We start from the raw sequence: 12614 nt of genomic DNA, 5'->3' as shown, positions 1-12614 counted from the left end.
GGAGAGCTCTGACCTCCTTAGTCCATTGATGGATTTACAGCTGAGTGGACTATTGGGAAGTGATGGAATGAGGAGGAGGGACCTAGTTGGAGAAGAAGGTCCCTGGGAGCAGGCCTCTGAAAGGCATGCTTTGTCCCCAGCCCCTTCCTCGACCTCGCTGTCCCCTTCCTGGTCACCACGAGGCCAGCAGCTTTGCCCCACCACACACCCACTGCCATGATGTTCTGCCAGGCCTCCGGCCCAAGCTACGGAGCAGACCCTGGACGGAAACCTCTGAAATCACGAGCCAGAAATACATATTTCCTCCCTTAAGTTGATTTTCCCAGGTGTGGTGTCACAGTAATGCAAAGGTGACAACCAACAGGAAAGGGAAGGGAACACAATCAAAAGGGGCCCCAACAGGCAGCCTAATGGAGAGGGCTGAAGGGCTGCGGTGACCTCTGGCTGCAGCTGCAAGCTCTCACCCTTGGATGGGCCCTGACTTCCCCAGTCACAGCAAAAGCAGAAGTCAAGTGCCACGGGCCTGCAATGGGAACAGGACCCCAGGCAGCGATCAGGAGCGATGGGGTGGCGCTGGGCAGCAGTAGGACAGAGGACCAAAGGTGCAGCTGCGTCTGCCGTGTAGCGAGAAGCTGGACTGAAACTCAGGTGGAGGTGACAATGTGAAATGGGGTGGGGCGTTTAAATTAAGACCAGAGGTCAGGGGGCACAGGGATGTCAAAAGTTACCTCCAGACACCGTGGATGACAGATTCACTTACTTCCCGGAGCCCGGTCAACAACTGTGTGAGGGTTTTATAATCATTGCTTTTATTTTACAGATGAAGGAGCTGAAATCAGGGGAGGTCAAGGGCCCTCTGTGTACCAAGACCATAATCCAGGCCCAGTACAGCTAGAACTCAACGGCGCCCGCCCAGGCCTTATTTCTTTTCATTCTTCAAACTTGGTGAAATGTCATCTCGCAATCTTTTTTTTTTTTTTAAACTCTTTAGGCTTAGCAATTCACTCTGCAATCTATTTTATTTCCATAATCATGGTTATACATACATATAGATAGAGCAAAATGTACAGTATAAGCACATAGTTCTCAATTCTAAATAATTTTATCCTTCTATTGAGAGGACATGCAAATAATTTTATCATCCTGAATAATAAAAACTTTATCTTTGATATATAAATTGCTATCAGGTAAAATAGGTTTCAGTTGAAGATAAGGCATACTTTGCATTTCAAGGAATTCTTCATTTAAGACCAGGAGTGAATCATTTGTAAGACTCAAGATACTTAGCTGCTTGCTAACTGGTAAGTTGTTTCTTTTCTTTTTTGAATGAATCCTTTTAGATTCAAATATATGCGTGGAAATTATCGGGGTTCACAGCCATTGATTAAAGAAATAGTGTTAGGAAAATTAGGCAACCCTTGTCATAAAAACAAAATTGGATCTTTGTCTCATTCTAAACCTCAAAGTAAATTTTAAATTAACCATAATTTAAAAGGTAAAAGAAAGGCACTAAAGTGAAACAGGAGTAAACATTTTTGTAATCATTTGAGGAAGAGGTTTGACATGTACTGGACACTTCTCAGAAAGGAAAAGATTTTTATCAGTCCACTCTACATAAAATAAAGAACTTCTAAACCAGAAAAGAAAAACAAGTGCCAGAAACAAGGTTAAAAGACAATTGAAAAACTGCAGGAAAAGGTACATATAAAGATACAGCATTACTATCCTTACCATGTAAAGAGCTGTTATAAATCAATGTGAAAAAATCACAGTGAAAATGAGCAAAAGGAACAAATAAAGAATTGGAAAGGGGCCAGGGTTGTGCCTCAGCGGTAGAGCACTCACCTAATGTGTGCAAGGCCCTGGGTTCGATCCTCAGCACCATATAAAAATAAATTAAAAAATAAAGGTATTGACAACTACAACTAAAAAATAAATATTTTTTAAAAAGAATTTATAAATAATAAATTCACATTAACATGTGAAAATATATTCAAAGCAACCAAACCAAGAAATGAGTATGAACATCAATGAGATGTCTGTTTTCCATTTATTGAGCAGGCAAATTAAAAAGAATGAAAATATTCAGTGTTGATAAGGATATGAGAAGAAAGGCTCACTGGTGCATACTTGATGAGGACATACACATATATTTCAAGTATCAAAGAGTGAAATGTCATATGCTTTGACTCAATAACTGATTTCTAGGAATCTACCGTTGGGGGTAGACAAGTGAGAGGGAAAAGAGTTAAACACAAGGATGTTAAACACCCTTACACTATTTATACTAACAAATTAATATGGAAGCAAAATAAATGTACATTTATAGAAGACATTTAAACAGATTTTCAATGATCATGTGGATTAGACATTGGCAAACCATGGCCTATAGGTCAGCTCTGACTAGTGGTTTATTTCGCAAACTATGAGCCAAGAAAGTTTTTACATTTTTAAATGGTCATTAAGTGGCTACAAAATATCCTCCAGTCCCATAAATTCTAAAATAGCTACCCTCTACACATTTAAAGAAAAAAAAAACTGCCAAAAACTGTTGTGGATCTCTAAATTTTGGAGTAACTTTGCATAAATTTTGGAGTAAGAAGGCAATTTATAAATCAGCATGTATAAGCCAGGTGTGGTGGTGGCACATGCCTGTAATCCCAGTGACTGGAGCCGCTGAGGCAGGAGGATCACAAGTTTGAGAGCAGTCTCAGCAACTTAGCAAGCCCCTACACAACTTAGCAAGAACCTGTCTCAAAAAAAAAATGAAAAGGACTTGGGATGTGGTTCAGTGGTTAAGTACCCCTGGGTTCAATTTCCAATACCAAAAACTAAAATAAAATAACAGCATGTATCATATTATTCCATTTAGATAAAATTAAATACATATACAATGTGTGACTGCACAGAGAGATCTGAAACATGATCACCAGTGTATTGTCACTATCTTTGAATGGTACAAGATATATATTTTAAAGTCTATTGATAGCCTTTTGTTTTTTAACCAAAAAGACACTGTGTTTAATATTGAAATGAGATCAGTTCTTTTTTTGGGGGGGAAGGGGGCGGGGGTTACTAGGGATTAAACTCAGGGGCACTAGACCACTGAGCCAGCCCTATTTTATATTTTATTTAGAGTCAGGGTCTCACTGAGTTGCTTAGGGCCTCGTTTTTGCTGAGGCTGGCTTTGAACTCACGATCCTCCTGCCTCAGCCTCCCAAATCACGCATGCCAGGCGAGCGCGCTACCGCTTGAGCCACATCTCCAGCCCCCAATTCTCTCTTTAATTTATAAATTGAGTGTCATCCTAAGTAACATACAACAGGAGTTTGGGAGAACATGGCAAAATTATATTAAATATATTAGTCATAATGACAGTAGCTGCTATAACACATGAACCTTTAGATCTCGGTGTTTTAAACACCTTAAATTGTTTGTTTGAATCACTCCTGAGAGTTCAGTAGGTGCCATCCATGCCAGCGTTCAGACACCAGCTCCTTCAGTCTTGTGTCTCCAACATTTTTAAAATTGCCTTCTAAGGTTGTCAGAGAAGAAAGGAAAAGATAGAGAAGCTGACCCACTTGGTAGCTACATCAGGTGATTCCTATCACTTCCACTCACATTCCATTGGTGAGAAGTAGTCACGTGGCCACTCCTTAGCTGCAAAGGAGCCTGGGAAATGTAGTTTCAGATGGGGCAGCAGCAGCCATCTGCAGGAGGAGAGAATGACAACTACAAAACAAAACAAAACAAAAATTTTTTTAATCACTCCATTGAAGGAAAGATAGCCAGAAAAGCACATGAAATAACACCAAACATCATTAGGCATTAGGGAGATGAAAATTAAAACCCCAACACGATATCCCTGCATCAAAAATAGCCAAAAATTTTAAAAAATAAAAACAGCAACAACACCAAATGCTGCCAAGGATATGGAGAACCTGGATACTTATATATTGCTGCTGGGAATGTGCAGCCACTCTGGAAAAATTTTTAACATCCTTTAAAATCCTTAAAACCTGACCAAAAAAAATTAGGAATGGATTATAATCCAAAGAGCAAAATAAATATTCATGAATCCATACTGATATAAAATGAGTAAGTAGAGGAAAGCGCGAGGAGCCGCTGCCGTCGCCACCAGCGCAGCCGTGCCGCACTGAGTTGTTCTAACAATCTGTTAAAACATGGTGGATTACTATGAAGTTCTAGGCGTGCAGAGACATGCCTCACCCGAGGATATCAAAAAGGCATACCGGAAACTTGCACTAAAGTGGCATCCAGATAAAAATCCTGAGAATAAAGAAGAAGCAGAGAGAAAATTCAAACAAGTAGCTGAGGCATATGAGGTGTTATCAGATGCTAAAAAACGGGACATCTATGACAAGTATGGCAAAGAAGGCTTAAATGGTGGAGGTGGAGGTGGAAGTCATTTTGACAGTCCATTTGAGTTTGGCTTCACATTCCGGAACCCAGATGATGTCTTCAGGGACTTTTTTGGTGGAAGGGACCCATTTTCCTTCGACTTCTTTGAAGATACATTTGAAGACTTTTTTGGGAACCGAAGAGGTCCCCGAGGAAGCAGAAACCGAGGTGCAGGCTCATTTTTCTCCGCTTTCAGTGGATTTCCAACATTTGGAGGTGGATTTTCTGCATTTGATACAGGATTTACTTCATTTGGGTCACTAGGTCACGGTGGCCTTACTTCATTCTCTTCTACATCATTTGGTGGCAGCGGGATGAGTAACTTCAAATCAATATCAACTTCTACCAAAATAGTAAATGGGAGAAAAATCACTACAAAAAGAATCGTCGAGAATGGTCAAGAAAGAGTAGAAGTTGAAGAAGACGGCCAGTTAAAGTCCTTAACGATAAATGGTAAGGAGCAGCTGCTACGCTTGGATAACAAGTAATTCAACGCACGCATTTAACAGAAATGTTAAACTATAACAAGCACCATTTGAGGATTAACAGGAACATTTTTTTGAAGATTTCAGACGAACTCGACTTTCAGTATAATTGTACCTAATCTAAAGTATTTATAAACAGCTCATCGGAGCCCCTATTTGTCATAGACTTTTGAGTTTATTGTTGGGACCACACAATAGGACCATTTTTTTTTGTCTTTAAAATTGTTGTAATCTCTGTATGCACTTTGCTTTTTTATTAAACGTAATCCAAGGTGAGCCTTGACTTTGAGTAGTGCTAGGACAAGATTGTATTCTAACACCAGCATGGATCTGCTTCCCATTGTGTTTGACATGTGAGCCAAGTAGTGTCAGCCTGCTGTGAGCTAACAATGCCAGGATGAGGCTCCTGTAGAAGTAATTTGGTTTTGTTTTTTTTCCAGTATTTAGTAATGAAAGATATTAATGCATTAATGGTAATACATTTCTGGTTTAATATAAATTTAAGGATGTTTTCTAGTTGTGCATGAATGCTGGCAACTTAGTAAAGTTTTGACAATTGTTTAAATATGTAATGTTAAGCTTAGGTTTAAAAATCTAGTAAACTGGGTCTTTGTCATTTGCTTAAAAAAAAAAGAAAATAAATGTGAATGTGTTTGGTGCATTTAAAAAAAAATAAAATAAAATAAAAAATAAAAAAAAAATAAAATGAGTAAGTAAATAAAGGAGGGAGAAGAAACAAACTCACAGGCAGAAGAATTTCAAGTAGTTTTTGTAGAAACTTAAATATGGGCTGCGCTTGGTGACTTCTTTCCAAAGAGAACAGTAAGGAAAGTCAGGGTGGGGGAGTAACCGCACAATGGACCAACCTGGCAGAGGCTGCCTCCAGCCAGGTGGTGAAGGTAACTGTGACACATCATGATGACAGTGTGCAACCTTGATAAACGTGACGGAAATAACAGCTACCTGAAACAATCTCCAGAGAATTATCCTGAAAAAAAAAAAAGCCAATTCCAAAGGTTATCAATTTATATGATTCTTAAAATGATAGCAATTATAGAAAATTGAGAAAAATTAGTGATTGTCAGGGCTTAGGGAGCAGGGAGAGGGAAAGCAAGGGGGGTGGCACCTTGGGGGATCTTTGTGGTGATGGACACGTTCTGTATCGTGACTGTATTGATGTCAATATCCTGGTTATAAAGTTTTGGTGTAGTTTCCAAGATATCACCAGCAGAGAAACCAGGTAAATGGTACACACAAGATCACTCTGTACTTTTTCTCACAAATGTGTATGAATTTGAGCCACATGTGGTGGTGCACACCTGTAATACCAGCAACTCAGGAAGCTGAGACAGGAGGATGGTAAGTTTGAGGCCAGTCTCAGCAACTTATGGAGGGCTTTTCTAAAAAATGTAAAAATTTAAAAAGGGTTGAGGATGTGGGCTCAGTGGTAGAGTTCCCCTGTTCAATCCCCAGTACCGGAAGGAAGGAAGGAAGGAAGGAAGGAAAAAGAAACAAAGAAATACCATAAAGTTTATACAAATGTGGTAGATCCATATGTAGTCGTGTGGGTAAAATCTTCAAAATGTTATATTGAATTTAAAACATGAGGTATCATATCATGTCTTAGGAATGAGTGTTTTGTGTAGGTTTTTTAAAGAATAGACTTTTATTTTTGGTACTGGGGATTAAACTCAAAGGAGCACTGAGCCACATCCCCAGTCTTTTTTTGTATTTTATTTAGAGACAGAGTCTCACTGAGTTGTTTAGGTCCTCACTAAGTTGCTAAGGCTGGATTTGAACTCACCATCCTCCTGTCTCAGCCTCCTGAGCCACTGGGATGACAGGTGTGGACCACTGTGCTTGGCCATTAAGGAATATATTTCTATGTGCATGTGTTGTAGTTGCAAAGAATTAAATTTATGTTATAAACATCACAGTTTTAAATTAAAATTACTATATGACTTTCAAAGGCATAAATGGAAAGCAACTAGCAGAACAATTTTCATATCTATTCAACAGATATTTTTAAAATATTCATCTTAAGCAACTGTATTGCTTACATTATTCCTTTTACTCCTTGAACTTGTATTTTCATTCTATTTATCTCTACTCCAGAGAACTTAAGCTTGAAAATTTTATTTGTTTATTTATTTGTTCTAATTAATTATACATGACAGCAGAATGCATTTCAATTCACTGTACACAGAGCACAACTTTTCATTTCTCTGGTGGTACACTATGGAGAGTCACACCATATGTGCAGTCATACATGTACCTAGGGTAATGATGTCCATCTCGTTCCACCATCTCTCCTGCCCCTGTGCCCACTCCTTACCCTTTCTTCCCCTTTGTCCAAAGTCTTTCCATTCTCTCCCCCGCCACACACACACACACATTATGATCGGCATCCTCTTACCAGAGAGAATATTTGGACTTTGGGTTTAGGGGATTAGCTTACTTTGTTTAGCATGATATTCTCCAAATCCATCCATTTACCTCCAAATGCCATAATTTTATTCTCTTTTAATGCTGAGTAATATGCCATCATGATTATATACCACAGTTTCTTTATCCCATCTATTGAAGGGCACCTAGGTTGGTTCTACAGTTTAGCTATTGTGAATTGAGCTGCCATTGAGGTGGCTGTGTCACTATAGTGTACTGATTTTAAGTCCTTAGGGTATAGACCAAGGAGTGGGATAGCTGGGTCAAATGGTGGTGCCATTCCAAGTTTTCTAAGGAATCTCCATCTGCTTTCCATAGGGCTTCCCCCAATTTGCAGGGCCACCAACAATGTATGAGTGTTACCTTTTGCCCCACATCCTCGCCAACACTTATTATTGTTTATATCATTGATAATTGCCATTCTGACTGGAGTGAGATGAAATCTTAGAGTAGTTTTGATTTGCATTTCTCTAGTTACTAGAGAAGTTGAACATTTTTTTATATATTCATTGATCAGTTGTATGTCTTCTGAGAAGTGTCTGTTCAGTTCCTTGGCCCATTTATTGATTGGGTTATTTATTTTTTTGGTGTTAAGTTTTTTGAGTTCTTTATATATCCTGGAAATAAGTGCTGTACCTGATGTGCATGTAGTAAAGATGTTCTCTCAATCTGTGGGCTCTCCGCGTTATTGATTGTTTCCTTTGTTGAGAAGAAGCTTTTTAGTTTGAATCCATCCCGTTTATTGATTCTTGATTTAATTTCTTGCTAAGCTTCAAAGTTTTATTATCATACTTCCATATATAATGTATACAGTTACATAAATTATATAAATATATACAATAGAGAATATTGGTAGAGAAAGAAATCAATACTTCCATCAATTTTCTGTGATCACTGGCTCTAAATGTTAATTTTATCCCCTTGCGGACTGAGTTATTGCAATCATTAGTAGTAAACAACTGGTCGGAATAACCCAACTATATTACAAATGTTGATGGTCACTAGATATAAAAATTAATTTTGTTTTTGGAATTGTGTCTTTTAATGACATACATAGAGCAGGTTTCATGTATTCAATTTAATTAATCCTCATATCCCAGATGACTCTAACTTATTTCTGCACTGACACAGGATTTGGCATGAACTCTGTTTCCACTTTTTATTTCTTTTCAGATGTAGGCACACAGAGAGACCCTTCACAGAAATAAGTACAAAGGGGAGAAGAGGTTTTCTGTAGCAACACTACTCACCTCTGAATTATTTTTGAATTAAATACCAAAAGTCACCTGGTGTCCATAAAAATTTAATCAAGTTAGTGAGTCCCAGCATATCCTCCTTCCGTTTTGCTGAAAGTAAAGAATCCTTCTCAAACCTAAAAAGGTTTATATTTGGTTATGATTTTTCACACCCCCAAACTCCACCCCTCAGTATTTCTAATTGTCCCCTTGTCCCAGTTTGAAGCCAGGGCAAAGCACTTTAGTGAAGATTTGGGAGCGTGGGAAAGGTACCCTTTTGTGAACTGGGGACATGGGGAGGCTGCTGTTGCTAAAAGCAGTGACCTTTTCCGTAGGTCTGCAGATGCCCCTTGGGTAAGTGAAGGCAAGATAGAGCTTGGCGTCTGTCCCCACTCTGTGTCTGTCCTCCTGCTTTACCTTAAACTCTGCGACCTGCTCGGCTCTGTACATAGGCGTATTAATCATTTAAGGAGTGTTCATCTAAAAACTGGTAATACAAGGTTGATCAGCCCTAAATTTACCTAACCTGGCGCATCCCCCTTCAAGACCAAGACACAACCCACAGGGACATTCAACCATCAGCCTTGACAGCATCCTGTTTCAGACCCCTGGAGTGACGCTAGGAGTCTCCAGCCATTGCCCTATGCGCCTCCCCCCCAGGACCAGCAGGACACCTGCAGACAGATCGTCCCACTATGAGACTGCCACCCTAAGCAGGAGTGATTTTTTTCATGGGGGTTGGATTTCCACCTTCCAGGATCACAGGTCTGACAGATAAACAGCTGAGCCACACGCAGAAAAGGCCTTATCAAGAGATAAGGCCTTTTCCAGAGCCACCCCACAAAACTGGAACTGAACTAATGATCAACCAGACCACAGTATGACCAAGATTGCTTAATTATGCAGACCCCAAGCCCTGAGCCCCAAATGTTTCTCTATGAAAACCTGTAACTCAGCCAGGCTCAGTGGCACATGCCTATAATCCCAGTGGTTTGGGAGGCTGAGGCAGGAGGATCAGAATTCAAGGCCAGCCTTAGCAACTCAGCGAGGCCCTAAGCAGCTCAGTGAGGAGCCCTGCCTCTAGATAAAATATAAAAAAGGGCTGGGGATGCGGCTCAGTGGTTAAATGACCCTGGGTTCAACCTCTGGCACAAAACAAAACAAACCCACAAGTCATGGCAGCACCCTAACAAGAGGGCTGAGATGCTGGCTTCACGTTGCCTCCCGCTGTGGCCACACTGACCACTGTTCTATTCCTGCTTTGTGCCATTTCCGTTTTTGTCTGGTTTGGGGGCGAGGGGCTGGACTTAGTTCACTGGATCCCCTGGAGTCAGGCCTCTGGCCCAGGACTCTGGTAACAGGAGCAGGATAGGGATAAAGCAGGCCCATACAGGAGGCGAGGACCATCCCCCAAGAACCGACTTTGCTCCACTGGGTGCCGGATTGCCTCCACTGGGATTGCCTGACTTCACGGCACCCCTGTGAGCCCCTCGGGAAGTCCCCATGGCTCCCCAGAGGACACACGTGCAGCATACAGCCCCGCCATGCAGAACTAGTCTCCACGGCTCAGATAGTGCAAACTCTGCGACAGCCTGAAACTCCCTTCTCCACACCCCATCCCGGGTCCCACTCACCCGGCACATCCTCAGGTCCCAGCTTTTGCACCTCCCTTGCCCCCCAGCACCCTTCACGCACCTTCCTGGACTTGCCACAGGAGACTGAAGGGGCCAGTTTAGGGTTCACGTGTGCGCTATATCTGGGGCCACTTCTGGAAGGTGCTCTTTGCATGTGAAGACCATGCCCTCTGGGTCCTTTGTCAAATCTTTACACCTAGCACATAGCTTAGCACAAAATAAGCATCACCGACTGATGTGACCAATCAACCAATAACTTACCTTGCTCCGCCATCTCCCTGCCCAACATGCATGGCTTAGCTACTGAGGAGTGTCCCCAGATTTGTGGATTAAAACAATCGCCATTTGGTTAGCTCATGATTCAGCAAGACAGCTGGGCAACTGTCACTAAGGTTCAGATAGGAGGTGTCGCCCAAAAGCTCATGGAGACAGGGCAAGAAGCTTCAGAGGTGAAATGATCAGATTATGAGAGCGTTAGCCTTATTAGTGGATTAATCCACTGTGTGGATTAATGGGTGGTAACTGTTGGCCATTATGGTGTGGCTGGAGGAAGTCAGTCACTGGCGCATGCGTTCAAGGTTTATATTTTGTCCCTTCTGAGTGGAGTCTTCTCCCTCGCTCTCTCCCCCCCTTTCCTTCCCTGTTGCCGTGTCCTGAGCTGCGTTGCTCCACCACGGGCTTCCTCCGTGATGTTCTGCAACACCTTGGACCCAGAGCTGCGGAGCCAGCAGACCCTGCACCGAGCCTCTGAAACTGTGAGCCCAAATAAGCTTCCTCCTCTACATTGTTCTTGTCAGATCTTTGGATCGCAGTGATACCAAAGCTGACTAACACAGAAATTGGTACTGACAAGTGGGGTTATTGCTGATTAACTTGACCATGTGGTTGAGAAGCCCATGGAGGAGGGAGACATTTTTTAAAAGTTTAGAGATGGAAGCTGGAAAGGCTTTAGAATGTTGTAAGTGGAGCCCAGTGGGTGACCCTGGGGGAGCTCAGAAGGCCAGAATGCAGATAGGACTGTGGACAGGTAAAGCCGGGCTCGTGAGATTCCTGAGGCCGCAGACTCTTGGAAACTGGACTAGAGGCTATTCCTGCTGTGTTCTGGCAAAGCTGTGACTTTTTGTGAGGCTGAATTTAAAGGTGACGGACTAAATCTAGCAGAGGAAATTTTAAGACAATCCAGCAATCAGGATATTGCTGGCAGCTTTTAGCCAAGTGTACTATGATAATCAGGAGCAGACGGCAAAGCAAAGACTTGAAAGACTGGCAGTTTGGCCAGAAAAGTGTGAGTAAAACTGGTGCTAAGGGAGTTGTGGCTATTAAAGACAGTTAGTCACTAAGGAGATGCTAAGTCCTTTACCCCAAAACCATAAGAAAGAGGACTTGAGGGCTGGGTTGTGGCTCAGTGGTGGAGCACTCCCCTAGCAAGGGAGAGGCACTGGGTTTGATCCTCAGCACCACATTAAAAAAAAAAAAAAAGATAAATAAATGAAGATATTGTGTCCATCTACAACTAAAAAATATTAAAAGAAAAAAGAAGGAGGACTTGAAGGAAATTTAGGAATTGACAAGACCACACCCAAGTCAGGCTGAAGGGTGTAAAAGTAAAAATTCTTTTGAGAAGAGCCCACGGGGGCTGCCTCTGGGGGGGATGCGGGGAGATATGGAGTTGTTTTGTTGTGCTTAGCCCCCCGGGCATGCTGAGGCTTGGCTGCTGCTGGTCCTGCAGGATGCTGGGCACTGGGGTTAGGGAGTCCTGGAGGCTTCTACGGTGACTTCAAAGGAAAGCCCTGGAGGCCAGGCGAAGTGCAGCAAGGTGGAATTCCTCCTACAGGCAGCCCCTGAGAGGCCATGGGGAAGATGAGAGGAGGAAGCCGCGACTGCAGGGCAGACTTCCCAGATCAAGAAATGCCAGAGATATGGAAGCTGCAGGAATTGAACAGAGACATTCCAAGAGAGAAGCCTGGGGGCTGCCACCAGCAAAGTCACAGGGGTGGAGCTACTCAGGCCCTTTGGAAGAACATCAGGATGCTTTGGGCCCCAGAGCCTGAGCACGGAGCTGTTTGCCCAGCTGGATTTTGGTCCTTCTTTCTATGCCCGTAGTCCTCCCTTTGTAATAGAAATAGTTACTCTGTGCCACTGTATATTGGATATAGGTCACTTGCTTTTTATCTTGGCTGAAAGCCAAGAGTTTGCCTTTAGTCTCAGATGAGATTTTGAACTTGGACTTCTTTTAGCAATGGTCTAACTGTATTATGCAGGGATATGGGCATGGGCTTTGGGTGCCAGGGTGAGAATGTTACGGTTTAGATATGAGGTATCTCCAAAAAGCTCACACGAGACAATGCAAAAAGGTTCAGGGGTGAGATTATCAGAAATTATTATGAGAGCTT

At 42.1% G+C, this 12614-nt stretch overlaps 1 protein-coding gene across 1 annotated transcript; it reads left to right on the top strand.

The window, feature by feature from the left end:
• The first annotated feature begins 4112 nt into the window (after positions 1–4112).
• On the top strand, positions 4113–5544 carry LOC139702878 (dnaJ homolog subfamily B member 6). Its single transcript, XM_071605398.1, has one exon. It carries the CDS (start codon positions 4185–4187, stop codon positions 4908–4910), a length of 726 nt encoding a protein of 241 aa, XP_071461499.1. The 5' UTR covers positions 4113–4184; the 3' UTR covers positions 4911–5544.
• Positions 5545–12614: the final 7070 nt, after the last annotated feature.

This window comes from Marmota flaviventris, chromosome 19 (assembly GCF_047511675.1).
Source record: "Marmota flaviventris isolate mMarFla1 chromosome 19, mMarFla1.hap1, whole genome shotgun sequence".
NCBI classification, from domain to species: domain Eukaryota; kingdom Metazoa; phylum Chordata; class Mammalia; order Rodentia; family Sciuridae; genus Marmota; species Marmota flaviventris.
The sequence above is the reverse complement of the archived record's forward strand: the minus strand, read 5'-3'. Positions and strand labels throughout refer to the sequence as shown.